This window comes from Orcinus orca, chromosome 17 (genome assembly GCF_937001465.1).
Source record: "Orcinus orca chromosome 17, mOrcOrc1.1, whole genome shotgun sequence".
Taxonomy (NCBI): domain Eukaryota; kingdom Metazoa; phylum Chordata; class Mammalia; order Artiodactyla; family Delphinidae; genus Orcinus; species Orcinus orca.
Window position 1 is genome coordinate 563,155 of NC_064575.1, and position 19,886 is coordinate 583,040.

Here is a 19,886-nt window from a genome sequence, read left to right on the forward strand (position 1 = left end):
CTCCTGTTGGTTTACACCTTTCTTAGACTGGAATCTTTCTTCAAAGGTGCCGCGACTGTCTGCACTTGCATTTACGTTAAGGGAAAGTACTAAAGATCTACCCAGAACCTTTGTGGACGTGACAACCATCTGCTGGCAGATTGCTGGGGAGCAGGAAACTCAGATGGTACCAGCATGATGGTGCAGAAAGAACACACCATTCGACAGAGAAATGAGGAGGTTACCATGTCAACCAGGCCACCAGATGCGAGGTCGCTCACAAGGGGACGTGCACGACACCTGCCTCCAGGTGTGGGGTTGTTGCCAGAAGGGTTAGCCTGAATCTCACAGCCAAGCTTGAAGCCTAACTTCCAGTTTAGAGGAAACACAGAGGGTGAGGAAAGCCAAAACGCACCTCAAGGGAGCAATCAGACAAACAGGACAGCATCCGAGAGACGCGCTCGGGCTACTTCCAAAACCCAGTGTCGCAGAGAAATAAAAGGGATGGGGGTGAAGCAGTCCTGGATTTAAAGATACCAGAGACATGACATTCGAGCCAATCATTAATTAGATCCTGGTTTGAAAAATCCAGCCAAACACAGGGACATCTGGAGAAACGTGACCGTGGACGAAACAGCACAGGGTCTGAGAGCAGCGAGAATTTTCTTGGGCCTGGTATCAGCGTGGTGCCTGCCTCTCAGGAACTGCTGCTGAAACATTCAGGAGTGAAGCACCAGGATGTCTGCAGCTAACTCGCAAGCGTTTCAGTCAGAACACACACGCACACACAGACAAAGCAAACAGGACAAAAAGTTAACTGCTGAATACAAGAGGCGGTTATATGGATGCTTGTTGACTATTCTTCCAACTTCTCTGTATGTTGGAAAGAAAAAAGTCACATCAGGGTAGGGAGGAGAGAACCCATGTGGATGGGTGGTTTGTAAACAGCCTTTCCATGTGGCTGCGTGGCTTCTGTACAGGATGGTGACTGGGTCCCACAGACCAGAGACCCAGGAATGAGCTGGAAACCTTTTAAGGCTAGACTCAGAATCACAAGCATCACTTCCACTGCATTATTTTCTTGTTACTAGTGAGTCCTTAAGGACAACCCATATGCAACAGGAGAAAAATCAGACTACGTTGCTCAAAATGCATGACGTCTCTTTTTTCCCCATGTGACGGAAAGTCACACCATAAAAACATGTGGACGGGATACACTGGTGCAGACATCCTTGGAGAGTATGTGTATCTCTACCCTGGCACTTATTACAGTGTGTTTTAATCATCGTTTCTTCCTTACTTTACTATAAGCTCCTTGAAAACAAGACAGTATCTTTATTATTGTTGAGTCCATCACGAGTATGGGCGACCACCACCTACCCTCTCTCCAATGGTGATTCTCTCGTTTTCCCTACTGGCTGGCCCCTGAGTTTTAGCTGAGTATACTGCTGCCCAAAATAAGAACATTCACAGTCTCACTCGCTTGTATGTGGCAAGTGGGTTATCAGCAGAATTAATACGTGCAAGGTCTGGATTAAGCCCTTAAAGGAAAGGGATGCTCTCTCCTGCCCTCTCCTCCCTCCTGTTGGCTAGAACGGACAAGATAGGAGCTGGATCAGCCAACCTGGACAAGGTAGATGCTACGTGTGGGGGACAACAGAAAAGAAGAAGGTAAAGGAGACGGGGTCCCTGTAGAGGATCTAGAACTGTACAGGAGGGATAGAACCTAGCTTCTTGGCTAAGCCCCCGGTGTTTCGGGAACTTACGCTGTATATTAACTAAGTGATACCCACTAGATATTTCTCAAATGACCACTAGTCAACTAAACTTCAGAAACTGCACCATAGGTGATATTCTATTTTTTAGCTCTCTTCGGTATTATTCTTCAAAGCTTATACATTACACATAAAATATTTCACAATTTTTAAATGGGAGAAAAATTAGCCCCAAAGGATTCAGGTACACATCGGCCCCCACAGACAAGCTTTCAAAATGAGTTAAAATGAATCCTTCGAGTTAGAACACTCTCTGACTCTGAATATTTCACTAACTTCTTTTCACCAAGAAATGTTAACAGGAAACAAGCAGTGCTTAATTTTAGTTGCAACTACTAAAAACTAACCTTTTTCATACAGTCCGCGTAGTTATTGTATCGCAGAGTCCCCGGGGGAAACTCTTCAGACTTCATAGGGAAATTAGAAACAATGAACTTCCCGAGAACGTGCTTCAGCTCCTGCAGATGGCCTCCAGTGAGACTGGTGAAGAATGGGAGCAGAATCACAGCCTGGCCCTGCAGAGCGAGCGCAACATGAGACTGGCTTAGGGATTCCACACAACGAGTGCAACGACTGCTTTCTAAAGACTGCGCCAAGAAAGCACCACACGTGTGCACTCCGGGCCCACTTCAGGACACCTCCTCGGCAGCGTCAAACCCACCAGCAAGACGCGGCCTGGCCCTCGGCTTCCACTCTCGGGCTCGCGGGCTGAGGCAGGGCTGTCCCGTGTGAGCACAGGACAGGGCAGCCTGACTCTGCGTGTGGATCTCCTCTGCAAACGCAGCCTCTACTAGAAGCGCGCTGCCTGAGTTCTGTGAGAAAAGACTATTGTGAATACCCTACGGGGCGACTGCGGAACTCAGGGCTTCAGAGCACTCGGTGTGCTTCCTTCCTCCCTTGGGTAGCAGGTCAGTTCCCAGACCTCCTCATGTTGAGAAATGTGAAACCTGACTAATCACATACAGCAGAAAATTCCAAAGAAATACCCTCATGATCCACTACAAAGATGGTTTTCAGGAAGGCCACACTTTACTGGAGTGTAAAATCTAATTACTACAGGACTTTAAAATTACAAAATCTGTTAAGTTCTTGACCCTAAAAGTAAGAGAGATATTTTCTGTTATTAATTAACAGAAAGATGACTGAGGGCCACAGAAGCTGGTGACAGGTACCCGGGCGTCACTGTGCTGGTCTCTCTGCTTCTGAATATGTCTGAAATTTTCCATAATAAGAAAACAGAAAATATCACAAATACACAAAAATACAGAACAGGAAAAAAAATGGGGAACATAATCTGAAAAACATCTTTTCAACCACTTACCTTTAAATGTAGACCCAAATTCGGATCAGCAAGTAGACTAACATACGTTGTAAAAACTTCTGGGAATGCGCTGTGATTTGTATTAAAAGATACAGATGAATCAATCTAAAGGAGGGAAAATGAAAACACATTTCTACATTATGCCTCTAATTTCCTTTAATACATTTTTCCGTTTTTAAATTTCAGAAATGACCTATACATTTGTTCTTGGGCGTCAACAGCATTTCAACAATTCCTGTTCTGAAATATTTTAAAACTATCTGCTAAGACAATGCACGTAAAGCTACACTGAGAAGATAAAGAATAAGAAATGAAAATGAGAATAAAAGATAATTACGTAAAATAATGGAAAAGTATAAAATATAAAGTAATCAGCAATTGTCCAAGTTATTTTTTATTTGTCAAACCAATGAGCTTTTCAAGAAGCCTCCACCGAATTTTTAAAGACATAAGCGACAGACGCAGCTACATTTTCAAGGTCTCTCAGAATACCTGCAGAATTTTTGCCAGCAAGGTCAGCACGGCCATTTTGCTGTCCGGGGCAGCATCCCTGGCCCACCACGGGCCGCAGCTCCTCCAGCTCTGCAGGATGGCACCCACCAGTTCCAGGCCTTGGTGCTTCTGACTGGCTCGGTCCCGGAAGCTCTGATCCAACAGGCCATTCAGAACGGCGCTCACCTGAGACAGCGCGGGGTGAAGCAAGAACTCTTACCATCAAGGCTGACAGACACGCAACAGAATTTACTGTCATTTTTCAAAGCTATTCTTGGAAAATGAAGATGCTATTCCTAGAACAGCTGTTTACTTCACAACTCCTCATATCTGAAAACAGCACTTTAACATGTAAATTTTCCCACAAAGGCATACGGTGGTCCCCTTTATGAAATAATGCTTAAACTGCTATCTGTTGTTTTCTTGGTCGGGGCCATTCTCCATGGCAGGGGAAATCAGCTCTCTCTGGTCACTATCACCACCAGATGCACTCACACATGCACACACACACAGGCACGCACACAGGGACACACACACGCTTAGAAACAGCACACACACACATGCACACACGGAAACGCACAGAGTGAAACACACACATGCACACGCACACAGGGACACATGGACATGGGCACGCAAGGGCACAGGGAGGTACATGCACATCTCCTGTCCTACTGCCTTCCCAACAGTGATCTCCTAAATTCGGTTAGATTAATTCAATATTCCTGCTGTTGTGACAGGTAGCTCCGCTCACAGATGATCCGAGCTGAGTACTAGCACACATTTCCTTCCTCACATAACATTTTGATCTCCCTGAAGTGAGTACCTGACGCTTGAACAACTCGGGTTTGAACTGCGTGGGTGCACTTAACGTGGAAACGCGCACTACGGCGCCGCGCGGTCTACAGGAGGGGGATCCGTGGACACGAGGGCCGACTGTACAGACAGTTGTACGTGGACGTTCGCCTGGCAGAGGGACAGCACCCCAGCTCCCCCACCCCTTACCTGTTCTCAACGTGACTGTCACTGTTGTCATCAAACTCTCCCAAATTCACTACGTCTCCTCTAGACGTGCAAACGCATCAGGGAGGCTGTGAGCCATCTCTGGGGCACCACCTCGGGAGGGTCAGGGACACCAGTCCGGGTCTTGAGTGGAGGTCACCACCCCCCGCCCCCAGGAGACTCGTCGGCAAACTTCCCGGACCCCACGCCCTCCTTTTTCCCAGCTTCTGCTCCATCTCAGTGGAGAACTTCCCCCGGCAGCTTCCCAGCAGGAGGAGCACAGGACACAGACCCCCATGGGGACCTGGCACACCTGAAACACCTGCACTCGGCTCTCACTCATAATCGTTAATCCTTCCCACTCAGGTGAGAAGTACTCTTTCCGAAACTGTGCACGAAATCTGGCTCACTGTCTCCCAGGCTGCACTCTGCTGTTGCAAAGACAACCGTCATCCAGGTTCCTGATACTTTTGAAAGACCTTTGGGTTTTTTCTCTTGTAGAAACTTTTCAGCATCTTCTCTCCTGGGGAACCCCCAAGGTTTCAAATTTTCAAGAAGTGTGCTCCGTGTGGAGCTGTTTCCATACAATGCACTGGACATTCGATGGCCTTTTCCATCTGGAACTCAGAATGGTCATTCCTGAAACGTTATCCATGAAGCCTCTACTTGGCTCGTCCTCTGTCAGGGGTGGAGGCCATGGAGCTGGACCTTGTAGATAGATTCCAAGTTTCCTCATCGCTTCTCCATTTTCTGATTTGTAACCTTACTCTACTCTCCTTGAGAGTTCCTGAATTTTATCTTCCAAATCCACTTCATCCTTAATTTGTGATGTGTATGTTTAATTCACAAATTTTCTTTCTTGTTCTCTGATATTCCTTCTCAATAGCGATTCTTGTTTCACGGATACAGTGCCTTCTCTCACCTCTGAAGTTTCTTTCTTCTTACACCCCATGTCACTGAATAATCTCTGTTTCAGGTGCCTTTTCCCTGCCCGTCCTTTCAGAAGCCCTTTCCTGAATAATCTCTGTTTCAAGTGCCTTTTCCCTGCCTGTCCTTTCAGAAGCCCTTTCCTGGAGCGCCTGGTGCTTCACAGTGGTCGGTACGCACTGAGGAACGGACAGAAGCGTGAGCAGCGGGCAGGGCTCACCAGCAGCGAGGACACTGGAAGTAGATCTAGTTGGGCTGGGATAACGGTATCTTGATTTTCTCTTAGGCTTTTCAGCACAGTCTGAAATCCTGCCTGAGGGTGTATCTAGCTGACTGTGTTCTGAGAGCCAAATTGAAGAAAATGGCCTAACGCCTCAAGGTTCAGAACTTGGACAGGCTTTCACTTAATTCCCCAGAAGGTATCCTTACATCACAAAGGATCATAAAAAGACCACTAGGAACAATTATACACCAACAAACTGGACAACCTGGAAGAAACAAATAAATTCCTAGAAACAAACAACCTACCAAGACTGAATCATGGAGAAATAATCTGAACAGACCAATTACTAGCAAGGAGATTGAATCAGTAATCAAAACATCCCAACAAACAAAATTCCAGAATCAGATGGCTTCAATAGCGAATTCTACCAAACAATCAAAGAAGAACTAACACCTTCTCAAATTCTGCCAAAGAAGTGGGCGGGGAGGGGGGCACGGAGGAAGCACTTTCAAACTCATTTTACATGGCCAGCGTCACCCTGACACCAACACCAGACGAGGACACCTCAAGAAAAGAAAATTACAGGGAAATATCCCTGAGGAACACAGATGCAAATATCCTCAACAGAGTGTGAGCAAAGCAAATTCCGCAGCACATTAGAAGGGCCGCACCCCGTGATCAAGCGGGGTTTACCCCAGGTGCCAAGGGTGGCCCAGCGTCTGCAAATCAATCAAGGTGACACACCACAGTAACAAAACAGAGGTTAAAAATCATCGGATCATCTCAACAGATGCAGAAAAAGCATTTGACAAAACTCAACGTCCATTCATGATAAAAACTCTCAACAAACAGGTATAGAGGGAATGTACCTCAGCATAATAAAGGCCATATATGACAAGTCCACAGCTAACATCATACTCAACAGTGGAAAGCTGTAAGCGTTTCCCCTAAGATCAGGAAAAAGACTAGGATGCCCACTCTCGCCACTTTCATTCAACACAATTTCAACATAATATTGGAAGTTCTAGTCATAGCAGTCAGACAAGAAAAAGAAATAAAAGGTATCCTTTCACTCAGAAAAAGCAGAACAGTCTCTATCTGGAGATGATAGGATATATAGAAAACCCTCAAGACTACCAAAAAACTGTTAAAACTAATCTAAAAATGTAGTGAAGATACAGGATACAAAATCAATATACAATTATAACATTCTACATAATAGTATGAATACATAATAGTTCTCAAAAAGATTTGAGAACATGAATAAATGTTTGGATAAACTGAGAGACATACTATAGAAAACATGGCTTAATTTTTTTAAAGAGGTCACCTTGGTTTAAATATGCTCTATACACATTGTATCACCACTCAAAATCCCTGTATGTTGTGGAGAGGGCTGTAGGAAACTTGGCAAAATGATTCTAAATTTCACTTTAAAGAAAATGTGTAAGTATAGCTTGAAGAATTCTGAAAAACAAAAATACTAAGAAGGAACACTGCCTTACCAGATGTTAAAGTGTATTTTAAAATTGCTGAAATTAAAACAACGTGGTACTGGCTGAAAAACAGATAGGTAAGTAACAAATTAAACAACCTCCGACCTAAATTTGTATAGAGATTCGGATCTGAAAAAGTTAGAAACTTGAATTAATGAGGAAAATATCCATTTGTGAATGAATGTTTGTCCAATATATATCTATTTAGGAAAAAATATTTCTACAGTGCTGTTTGCATTACTTCCATTTGTTTAAAAAAGAAATTATAAAAGTAACAGAAGAAAACATGGGCAGATAGATTTTAGGGATAATATTGGGATGGAGAAAGGCTTTCTAAGTATGACATGAAAAACAGATCAACTGAAAAGAAGACTGGTATCTTCTTTAACTATAAAAAACCAAATACTTCTGTACGGAATAAACACTCCAACTGAGAAAGACAAATGGTCAGTAGGAAAAAGGACTTTCTGCATACATGACAGACAGAGGTCTGCTACACTTAGTATACAAAAATTTTACAAATTAATAAGAAAATACAGGGCTCCCCTGGTGGCGCAGTGGTTGAGAGTCCGCCTGCCAATGCAGGCAACGCGGGTTCGTGCCCTGGTCCGGGAGGATCCCGCATGCCGCGGAGCGGCTGGGCCCGTGAGCCATGGCCGCTGAGCCTGCGCGTCCGGAGCCCGTGCTCCGCAACGGGAGAGGCCACAGCAGTGAGAGGCCCGCGCACCGCAAAAAAAAAAAAAAAGAAAGAAAATACAACCCAAGAGAAAAATGGCAAAACACAAAACTACGGCATATACCAGAAACACGCTGGCTGCTCAAAAAAAAATCAGTGTGAAACCAAGATCAGAAGAATTGAGGAACTAACGTTAAACTTGGGGATAAAAGTACAAAGTGGGATTCTCACCACTGGAGTAGTACAGTGCTTTTGCTATGGTTCAAAGCATTTCAAACTTCACTACGTTGCTTAAAGAAATACCTAGGTTATATACTCGATTCTAATCTTCACTAAAGATGTTTCTTTAGAAAAAAGGTATCTTTACCCTCAACTATGCCCAGGGTCCCCCAGACAAGAGGGTCTGCGCCTCCAGCCTCCTGCACCTCGCAAGGACAGGGAGAGCCCACGGGAGCCGGCTAACAGTCACCCGATTCCCCCACTGCTCCAGGCCACCTGCACACCAAGGCCTCACTGCAGCCTTCTCGGACTCTGAAGTCTGTTACTGCTTGTCCTTTTGCTTTCTAGCTTCCAAAATATTGTCACTCTTGTCTTTTCTCCTTTTCTGTATCCTTTAAGACTGTGCTTTCAAAAAAACAAAAAAACAAACCACACTGTAGAGGGATCTAGGGAGGAGGTGGCGATAAATGAGTATGGTTTCTTCCCCGTAAGTCTGAAGAGCTTACAAGCTCGAATGCTGTATTTCCTGAGTGTTGTGGGTCTACTGCAATTTTATTTCAAACTTCTAAAAATACAAATTTCTAGCGCAATCTACAAAATCTTCCCCTACAAGAGACAACTAGCACTGCTTGGAATAAAAGCTTATTAACTCAGCAGGAAATTATGCCTCTCCCTTAGAATGATCATTCCAACAGTTAATTTTTGATTGTCTACCGACCAAGTTAAATTTCAAAATTTTGTGTTTAGCAAACAAATCAACTATATATTAAATACTGATCTGGAATTCCTTGGCGCAGTGGTTAAGAATCCGCCAGCCAATGCAGGGGACACAGGTTCGAGCCCTAGTCCAGGAAGATCCCACACACCGCGGAACAACTAAGCCCACGTGCCACAACTACTCAGCCTGTGCTCTAGAGCCTGCGCGCCACAACTACTGGAGCCCATGCACCACAACTACTGAAGCCCACGGGCCTAGAGCCCGTGCTCTGCAACAAGAGAGGCCACCGCAATGAGAAGCCCGCGCACCGCTACAAAGAGTAGCCCCCGCTCACCACAACTAGAGAAAGCCCGCACACAGCAATGAAGACCCAACACAGCCATAAATAAATAAATAAATGTATTAAAAAAATATATTGATCTGCACAGGTTCAATCTGAGGGGGCAAAGGGACTACAGCAGGAACACGTGGGAAATGAGGACTCAGCCTCGAGACCATGGAAGCCATGAACAGGGAGGACTGCGGCACATCAGGACCAGCCGCGGCCGGTGGGAATGAAAAGGCAGGCCGGCCTTTCCAGGGATGGAACCCGTACCCCCTGCATTTGAATGCGAAGTCTTAACCACTGGACCAGCAGGGAAGTCCCTCACTTTGTTTTACTGATGTATTATTTCAGGCATACAGCAACCCTTTTATAAGCATTACTAAAGAAAATACACTGTATTAAAAGGAAAAACCCATTACCATTTTGGGATTATCCACAGACGATTTCATGAGCTCCGATACAGCAACATCTAGATTTTTCAACAGTTCAGTGTTGATTGTTTCTGAGAACAAGCTGTAGAAATACTGTCCATGAGAGAAGCTGATGATGTTCCTCTGGGACCCTCCTGAGGATGGCATGGACACCACCGCCGTGTCCAGGAGAAGACCCACCAGGTGCTCACACTGTAAAGAGGAAAGAGAAGGGCTGTGGCACACGACTCCCCGGGCGGCTGTGAGCTCCGACAGCAGAGAACAGAGTCAGCAGGGGCCTGGTCCTGGGAGGCCTGGGTTGGTCTAACTGTAGGCGTTCAACATGGCTCCACTTTCCAGGTCTTACTTTGGGCGAGAACTCTCTCCCTGACCCACGTGTCTCCCAGTGCTCCACAGAATCTCGTGGCTGTGGCTTTGAGGGGAGAGTCTAGGAAGGCTGAGGATTGTTTGCACTCAGTGGACAAAGGGGCACGAGAAGGGGAGGTGGGTGCACTGCGGAACCACAGCTAGAGAGACTGTGAGGCCAGCCCTGCACAGCTCAGAAGGCCCTGAGCACTTTGTGGGGTGTCTGGAATGCTCCTCCAGGGCCTCTCCCACATCAGCCTCTGAAGAGTTGCCCAGGATGGAGGAAGCAGAGGCCACTGTGTCAACACAGGTCGGCTTTGCAGTCACAAATTGCTCTCTGCCTGAAGGCCTTTTGGAAATAAACTGGGATAGACAAAACTTCAGCTTAAGAAGGTCATTCTACTCCTTTTATATTAAAAATAAAAAAAAACTTTTAGAAAGTCATCTCTGGTAAATCAGGTAAAGTCCTTTTGCAGCTAGGAAGTTACCCAGCTAAATTCCCGTTTGCAGAGACACTGCATGTGAGTGATGCCCGACATCACTGGGACCGCACACGTGCACACAGCTGTTTTTCCTACCTGTCCTCCACAAGCAAAGGCCAACTCCAGAAGTCCATTGGCGAGCCGCTTGCAGCTGGGGTCCAGTGAGGGCAGGCACTGCCCTTCGACTCCAGGTGCGATGCTTTTATAAACCAGGGAGAGAAGCTTTGTGCCGAGAGAATGCGGCTGATCTGCAGACTAGAATAAAGCAACACTGAAATACCCAACAGTGAGGTATGACATAGAAAAACACAATCTCACACCTTTCATTAATACAAATCCACGCTCACCAACACTGACCACTGCCTTCCAACTGTCAGGGACACTTTCACGCACCTCTGACTCCCGGCCACACAGGCACAAGAGCAGCTAGTGCCTAAAGGTCTTCAGAAGGTGCTGGAAATATTCAAGTGGCCTTTATTTTCATTTTACATTAATAAACTTTTACACTTACTGTCATATTTACACTCTAGGCAACACTGCCATGTGTGGAGCAAGTATTTCTCTAATTTCTATCTCGGCATGCTCTGTACATTAACGGATATTTTAAAAAGGCTATAAATAAATCGACAAACTGGCATAATGAGCTAAGAGAAATGTACAACAAACTGGCACAGTTACCTGCGATGGCGCCATAACATGCAGAAAGCCAGCCCCGTGAAGCTGCTTCCAGGCCGACACGACAGACGCCAGCTCGGCCCGACTAGCGTGAGCGTCCAGGCCATAAAGGTCAACAGTGCAGAGCTCCTCAATGCTGGCCGTGCAGGGAAAACAAAAGGAAGCCGGGTGAGTGCCGGTCTCATGACGTTACGGGACACTGAAGACTGTGTGCGTCCTGCTGCAATGTATTTACTAGCTTCCCGGTGCCCCAGTCCGCCGCAAGGTCCTGGACAGCAAACCCAGGTTAAGCAAACTAGGGTGCGTGCCAATGCCGCAGGGACCACTCGGTGCCACCCGCAGGCTGTCTGCTGCCCTGAGGGCTAAGCCATGGAGGGGCCTCTGTGCCCCGCCCTCACCCCCACCCCGCCCCGAGGCTGCCCTGGAAGCCCCACCTCCGTGTCGTGACCTCCTCCCTGAGGCATGCCTCCAGCGCAGCGCAGTGCGGGGACGTCTTCAGGGCCTTCAGAAGGCCCACGCACACACTGGGGAGGTGGTCCATCACCGGGAAGTCCCCGACGTTGAAGCCCACGCTCGAGGGAGCACACAGTGTTCTCACCAGGAGCTTCGTAAGGTCTGCGCTGCACGAATCCTTCCCAAGGAGCTGCACAGACACACCCATCGGTCAGCGTTGGGACTTTCACCGCAGTGGACGGCCCAACAAGCAGGAAGGATGGGGTGGGGCTCAGACAGCACACAGTTCAGGCTCTGCGGTCCCTAGGTCTCCGCCGCGTGGACCTGACTGCCGTCACGGCGGAAGAGCAACCGTGGACCACACGTGGACAGGAGGGCCCGGAGGTGCCCCAGAGAAACCTTCACAGGGTGGCGCCGTGGGCTTCCAGCCCTGGCAGAGGCAGGGCCTGGCGCATAGTAGGCGCTGAGCGGGCACTGACGGGATGCGGGTCTCAGCCTCACAGACACATTTAACAAATGCTGGCTGATGCGCATTTCGTCAGGCAGATGCTTGATCACAGCATAACACACAGTAGCCAATAAACATCTAGGAAAACTGTGTCTTATGTGCACAGTGAGAATCTGAAGCACATGCAGAGTTTTATCATTATTTTCAAGAAGAGACAACTCCTATAGCAAGGGAAAGTTCTAAGAAGGCCAGAACCACCAGTGGGTAGCCAAGCACAGGCCCCTTGATCAGGGCAGCGGGCGGGCCTACCTTCCAGCTGTCTGGGGAGGTGCCAAGCAGCGTTGTGGAGAACTCCAGGACCCGGACCACCACCGTGCATTTGCTGTAATTGTATCTTTCTGCCTCCTGTGGGCTGGGTCTGTCACCTGCGGCCCCGGCACCAAAGCACTTTTCTGCCGCCGTGATATCATGCAGAGCAATGCTTTCTAAGAAGAAAGCCACTGCTTTCCAAAGTGAAGACTGTGTTTCAGCACCTAGAAAAAATTGTATTAAAATGTTAACATACACTTCCTTCTAAACCCACTAAGATTAACGTGAAGTTCCGTCTTTGAGTATAGGTGTGATATACTTTCAGTCAAAATTTTAAAAGTTTTAATAAAAGCTGAATAAAACAGCACTTATTTCTTCTCATTTCAAAACACCACCTGAACAGAACTCAACTGCAGACTCGTACAGTAAGAACACACCTACGGAAGGTTAGGTCTTGGCTCTCAAACACTACCATGGGACCATAAATTAACATGATCTTTCTGAAGGGCTATTTGCCAAATCGTACTAAAAGCTTAAAAACACGTGCACACCAATTTCTATCAAAGGCTTAAAAGCTCATATGCTTTGATCCAGCACTGAAATTGTATCCTCGGGAAATAATGGCAGAATTGCAAAGATGTGCTTTGAAGATGTTAATTTTAGCATTGTTCTTAATAATAAAAAAATAGGAGCAGCCTAAATGTCCTTCAGAGGGCAACGGAGAGACACGCCACGGCAGTGGCCTTTACGCAGGAGGCTGCGACTGGCGTCCTATGGGATCAATTTCAGATCAACTCCCCAGCGGGTTTCTCCCAGAACTCGCGAGTGTGAGACACGCTCCGCCACAGGAAGGACGGACATGCTGTTCTCCACTCCGCAATCCGAGCACAGCTCACCGTTCTGGGGTAAAGGCAGGGGACACGTGACAACAATGGTGCACAAGCCAGGGGAGTGAACAAAGGTGGCGGCTGGTTAGGTCCTCTAGGGGACGGCTTCCAGGTCTTTGTTCTCCTTAGATTTAAGGAAGGCGATCAAACTGTCAACTGACAGGTCATTATGTATTCAAAAAACTGGGAGAAAATGTGTTCAGAACTGCATTCTCAAACACCAGAGACCCTGAACCCAACAGGCCAGGGGCCGTCTGACTCCTCCCAACCCCGTCACCTCTGACAGGCCTGCGGAGAGAAGAGCAGGCCCTCTGCTCAGACGCCGCCCCGGCTGGAACGGAGACCCCCCCCCCCCGTCCCGCCCCCCCCCCCAAACAGTCATGCAAAGAGCACAGCCCATTCTGAGGGCAAGTCTGAGGCTCCGCCCACAGTACGGGGCGGCAGGAGAACGGCCAGCTGCTCCGAGAACCCTGAAGCAGAGAGCACACCTGCCAGGCGACAGCCAGCTCCAGGTGCTGCTTCCCAGGGGACACCATTCCCAGAGCCAGCGCCTGCCCTCGTGGGCCACCGGGGCCCCCAGGGGGACAGAGCCTGCCCAGCACTCACATCCCACCCGCCTGACGTCCTTTGCAAACAACACCGTCACTACCGCACTACAACAGAGAAGCTCCAGGGACAGAAAGATGCGAGAAAACTAAAGACCCGCTCCACAGAGACATGGCACAAGACCAGAGGGCCTCAGGAAAACCTCAGAAGGTTACTTTGCACAAGGGTCACTGAGAACCTGTGCACAGGGCAAGAAAGCAGCACAGACTCCGGGCGGGGAGCCCCCCACCCTCACTGTGAGCTCGGAGACGCAGGCAGAGCTGAAGAAATGACACCCCGTGATCCTGTCCAACCAAAACCCCACCCATCTTGGCCCCGGCATGGTTCCAGGCAGAGCCGGACGGTGCTGACCCAGGGAGGCTCTACCCACCCAGGAGCTGGGCGGCACCAAGGGTCCCTGCGCCCAGGAAGGTGTTGTAGCACTCCAGCGCAGCCAGCAGCGCGTCCATCCACTGCAGCGTGGCACGCAGGCTGAACGGCCCGCGCAGCTGGCGGAGGGTGGGCTGGGTGAGGATGCCGGCTGGCGGACCGCAGGCTCCTCCGCCCTCAAATGCGTTTATGAGGAAGGAAATGCCTTCCTTCTGGATCAGGTCTCTCAGCCACAGGGAAGGGGATTTGTTGCCTTAAAAGAGAAATAAGATTAAAACACACATATAAATCACTTTCATGTAGTTAAAATCACTTGATCTAATCACTGTACCTAATTAAAAACAGCATCTCCCAATAATAAGAAACAAAAATTAAAAGTGTGGTATGTTAAAAATGTAATCAGACCAGAACAAGACAGGCAATATCACAATATTTCAAATAGTTTTCCATAAATGTCCCACATAAACGACCTACCAGTGCACTGAAATTCCAAAATGATCCAGGATAGTCTTATTTTAACCACAGCACTCACAACTTGCTCACTGTACTTACTGTCAAGAAAGTATTTCCACCAAAAGCCATTCTCTTCAGTTTCTTTAAACATTATTAACATAGTCGGATACCACCTGAATACCTATAAACTTCATACTCTTTCTCTTGCCTTTTTTCTTGAAAGTCATTATTGCTTTTTTTACGGAATAAACACAGAGCAGTCAGACACTCCAGCCCCTCTGCCTGTGCCACTGGCAGCCGCGGGGACCAGGCCTCGCCAGGCTGCTTCCTCGTCCACGGTGAGACGCACACAGTATCTACCTCTGAGGTTGTCACCAAGGCGAAGTGAACTGAAGCAGTTAATATCTGAAAAAGCACTTAGAATAGCATCTACCACGTGGTAAGTGCCGTGCTTATTAAATAAAAGAGTCAAATGATCTGCTTTTGAAAAGATATTTTTCTTTTAGGTATTAATCATTTTCTAAATTAAAGAAAAAAACATTAAAGTGTATTTTGTATGCTCTGAAATCAGTGGCTGTGAAAAGGTCAAGTCATTCTGACCCTAATGAAGGTACAGAAGAATCCAAAACAGTAATGTAATTCTGATGCAAAAGAAGAACTGGGGGCTTCCCTGGTGGTGCAGTGGTTAAGAATCCACCTGCCGATGCAGGGGACGTGCGTTCGAGCCCTGGTCTGGGAAGATCCCACGTGCCACGGAGCAACTAAGCCCATGAGCCACAACTACTGAGCCTGTGTCCTGGAGCCCGTGCACCACAACTACTGAGCCTGCGCTCTAGAGCCCGTGAGCCACAACTACTGAAGCCCGTGCGCCTAGAGCCCGTGCTCCACAACAGGAGAAGCCACCGCAATGAGAAGCCCGCGCACCACAACGAAGAGTAGCCCCCACTCTCCACAACTAGAGAAAGCCTGCACGCAGCAACAAAGACCCAATGTAGCCAAAAATAAATAAATAAATAAATTTATTTTAAAAAAAAGAAGAAATTTTTTTTTACTGTGTCAAAAATACCTCTCACAAGCTATATAAGTAAAAGACTAGTACCATGTTTTCAGGGGTTGTTTTAGAAGAAATATTAAACTTTCCATTATTTTCACTAAGAAGAAATGAATAAAACTGTAACCATGAGTGAAGAACATACTATATTTAAATTCTACGTCGAGTGCTAGCTAAGAGCGGCAGAAGAGGACGTGCAGAAAGGAAGGACCTGGGAAGACAGGTCTAGAGGGAAGCAAGACAAGTGGAGGATTGGGGGGGGGCCCTCCCCACTGTGAGGTGGTCTCTGTCTCTCTGCCTCTCCACCCAATCCGCCCCCACTCCCCGGTGTCGGCATCGGAAGGCCCCGACACGCAGCGGGGACACACCTGCACCTGTCATAACGTCCCATGGGTCTGGGTGTCCACATACCCGGCCCGACCACGCACACGGTACTACTGCAGGACACGGGACCTTGAAAATCACAGGGGCAAAGTCAAAGAAGAGGGCAGACACCCCACTGGAAGACACAGAAGAGGTGAGTCACGGTGGTAGCAGGGCAAGGTTCACCAGTACTCAGCATCCTGTGCTTACTAACAAAGACCACTCTGAGAGGCAGAGCGCTATTACTTCCCTGAAAGTATGTAGCAGGCAGCTACGAAGAAGAGCAGCGGAAACGTCTGCGATCAGCCAAGCTGACGCCGCTGGAACCGCGGGGCCTGCAGCCAGCAGTGCTACCTCCGCAGTCTGGGCCTTAGTTTCCTCTAAAAATAAGGAGAAGATGCCCCGCCCTCCATCCCATCCACTCTTCACTGACTTCGTTGTGAGAATGACAACAGGTAAAGCAAACTTGTTAACTAAAAGCAGTAAGCGTATATAAAATACTAATAATGTTTTTAAAACAATTCTCTAAATTAAAAAACACAAATATACATTTCTACCATATACGTAAAATTATAGTCTAGTATATATTATAGTCTAGTAGATAATTACATCCTCTGTATTTATATGGTATACGTAATGCATAGAATACATGTGAATACAATCACAACATACAGTATGCAGAATATATAGTATTTAACATAACGCATTCCACAGTATACATCATGTTCGGGCATAACACATGCAGCACCCTTCTAAGTCTCAGAATGACATGCAGTCATTTCCACCTGCTGCCCCTGAAGCAGCCCCGCAGAGGCCCTCCAAGCCCCTTGCTCAAGAGAACCAGCTCACGGTCCGCTGTGTGCGGGCACCTCCTCACCCAGATGCACATGCCCTGGTTCTGGACTAGTGCCCAGTGCACGTGAAGGGGAGCCAGGGCCAGAGTCTGTCCTGGGGCACAGCTTCCCCATGCCTGAGCTACCGAACCCCACACCTGAGCTACCAATACATTTATTCCTGAGAAATTTAGAAATTGTCTCAAGTCTCTTAAGTAGTTTAATGGTTTAGTACAGTAACGGCTGAAAAGCATAGGTCCATTGCTTTCCTTTAATACCAAATGATCTTGAGATCATTCAGACTTAGGAGTCTGGCAACTCCTTATTAATTACAGGCCAAAAAAAACAACTGCATTACTTCATTAACTATTTTTTTAATATATATAACTGTTTTTTTTAAATTTATACTTGGCTGCATTGAGTCTGCTGCTGCACGTGGCTTGCTCTAGTTGTGGCGAGCAGGGGCTACTCTTCCTTGCGGTGCGTGGGCTTCTCATTGCGGTGGCTTCTCTTGTTGAGGAGCATGGGCTCTAGGCATGAGGGCTTCAGTAGTTGCAGCACGCAGGCTCAGCAGTTGTGGCTCGCAGGCTCTAGAGCACAAGCTCAGTAGTTGCGGCACACGGGCTCAGTAGTTGTGACTTGCGAGCTCTAGAGCACAGGCTCAGTAGTTGTGGCGCACGGGCTTAGTTGCTCTGCGGCATGCGGGATCTTCCCGGACCAGGGCTCGAACCCGTGTCCCCTGCACTGGCAGGCAGATTCTTCACCACTGCGCCACCAGGGAAGTCCCGCTTCATTAACTATTAATAAGATTTCTAAACCTTAATTGAATATCGTGTTAACTACTATGGTCATCCAATCCTTCCTTCTTTCTTTTAAGTGGGACAGAAAAGCAAAGATGCGGAATAAAAGGTACTAGGAAATTCTAAGTTCACCTCTTCTGTATCGTCTAACATCAAAAGCATTTTTTTCTTTTCTTCTATAAATCTTTGGAAATGTACAGCCATAATTCATCACCTGTCTTACAAATGATCTGTAATGATTATTTTTTGTACTTTGTATGTATTAGAACGTACTTATTTTTTATATTTATTAGAACATATTACATTTATCTAAATAATGGAAATATCATGTTTTATATAAGTGCGTCTCTAAACTACTAGCAAAAGTCATTTATAGGGCATAAAGACCATCATACCTGGCAACAAAGGAACAAACTTATAAAAGAGTTCTATGGACTTGTGTCGACATTCTGTCTGGGGCCTCCCACAATTGGAGAAAAGCCACTGGACCACGTCTGATAAACACAAGGGTGCCGTAGGTGGAAAGCCTCTGCATGGAGAATACATGTATTTAATATTCACACTCCAACATTCAGCATTTAGCTGGCCCCAGAGTCTAAAAACCATACATTCAATTTTGCTACCCTGATACATGTAGAAACCATATTTAAAGGCATTCAATTTATTTTTAGTGTATTATCATTAGAATACAATCAAAACGTCACAGGTGAAATAGGTCCTAAATGCTGCCTTCCTTTTATTTTTTTAATTGAGGGAAAATTAAAAAGCATTTCTTAAAAGATCAGCACCAAGTCTTTGCATGTTCCCTTTTCAATGCACTGTAAACTGAAAGGGGGTTTAGGTTCTGAAGTAGTGCTTCTCAAACTGTGGTCCCTGGACCAGCTACATCAGTATTAGCTTGGCAGAAAGGCAAATTCTCAGCCCCACCCTAAACCTACTGAAGCCAATTCCAGAGCAAGGCCCAGCGACCTGTACTGTATGTAACCAGACCCCAAGGTAATTCTACTGCTCAAGTGTGAGCATGAATGACCTGGAGAGATGTCATACTCGCGGCAGAATCTGGAAGAATCAATTTTAAAACCACAGAGGGAGTATTAATGTCCAGTCTACAGGCTATGCTTCTGCAGAGTGGTGGGCGCCAGCAGACACCAGAGCCCCCAGACCCCTGCACAGACCTGGGGGAAGAGGCATGGCACACCCGCACCCCGTCTGAGAAAGAGACCTTGCCGGGATGGAAATGGGAGCAAAGACTGGAAACCACTGGGCAATAAGCCAGCCTTGGTTTTGAGTGGCTTTATTTCATAATCTGCAACCTCATTCTGTCAAAATCCTACTATTTCAATATTTTAGTTCTTACATTTCAAATCTACTCCATAACAAACAGCTCATGCAGATTCCAAGCAAATAATTCCACACCAAATTCGTATTCAGAATTAGTGCAGACAAATGTCTCAGTTACAAAGCTAATTTTCAAGTGGTATCCACTATCCCAACCAAGATGACACCTTAAACAAAGCACTTTCAAACATAAAACTTTTAAGTTACTTTGGAAAATTGACTCTTTATACTTCCACAAATTCCTCCTGGATTCTCCTGTGTTAACTGAGAATTAGTTTTATGTTCGGGGGAAAGAAAAAGAAAAAGGAAGCAACATCACCTACCGGGGACAGCGTCGCTTCTTTGCTTTGTTTAAAGAAATGTGCTTCTTCTCGACGATGCGCCCCAGGTGATCGATAGCATCGCAGCATTGCTGAACTGTACCTGCTCTCAACACAAACAGAGATTGCTGAAGGAGATCTACAGCTGATCATCATTAACAAAGTAGTACTACAGGCTTATTGGCCTAGTTTTGTAATTAAAAAGGTGATTTTACAAAAGAGTGTTTTTCATCCCTCAAAATACAACACTGCACATCCAAATACAAAACCCATGTTTAAGATCGCAGGACAGCAAGGCACAGCCTTGCGTACAGGTCTGAGATGGAAGGACTCTGCAGGTGTTACAAAACCCACAAAGCAGGCCAGAGCCCATGCACCCCACTGAAGGCTATTATTTCAGGGGGTCAGTTCCTTGACCCGCACTTTTCTCATGTAGGTTAAACTATATTACAGTTAATAATACAGCCACTGCAGGAGAAGAAGAGAAATAAAATAGTAAAACCATCTACAGGCGTCTAGGGTTATTCAGGAAAGGGGCCTCACACAGCCTATTTTGACCTCTGTTACCAAGGA

The 19,886-nt window shown here is 46.8% G+C and overlaps 1 protein-coding gene across 5 annotated transcripts in view; it reads right to left on the bottom strand.

Annotated features, from left to right (window-relative positions):
• The window catches only part of PRKDC (protein kinase, DNA-activated, catalytic subunit), a 150,603-nt gene that overhangs the window by 74,108 nt on the left and 56,609 nt on the right, over window positions 1-19,886 (bottom strand). For all 5 annotated transcript variants that reach the window (XR_004486071.2, XM_033437691.2, XM_033437690.2 and 2 more), the window contains 11 exons: window positions 19,317-19,416; window positions 18,051-18,184; window positions 14,157-14,408; window positions 12,294-12,517; window positions 11,518-11,726; window positions 11,087-11,219; window positions 10,505-10,663; window positions 9,570-9,773; window positions 3,568-3,753; window positions 3,076-3,180; window positions 2,102-2,269 (listed from right to left, as the gene is read on the bottom strand). Coding sequence is in view for 4 of the 5 variants with exons in the window: in XM_033437691.2 (XP_033293582.1) it covers window positions 2,102-2,269; window positions 3,076-3,180; window positions 3,568-3,753; window positions 9,570-9,773; window positions 10,505-10,663; window positions 11,087-11,219; window positions 11,518-11,726; window positions 12,294-12,517; window positions 14,157-14,408; window positions 18,051-18,184; window positions 19,317-19,416 (1,874 nt within the window). In the remaining variant the exon portion in view is untranslated. The remainder of the gene's footprint in view (window positions 1-2,101; window positions 2,270-3,075; window positions 3,181-3,567; window positions 3,754-9,569; window positions 9,774-10,504; window positions 10,664-11,086; window positions 11,220-11,517; window positions 11,727-12,293; window positions 12,518-14,156; window positions 14,409-18,050; window positions 18,185-19,316; window positions 19,417-19,886) is intronic.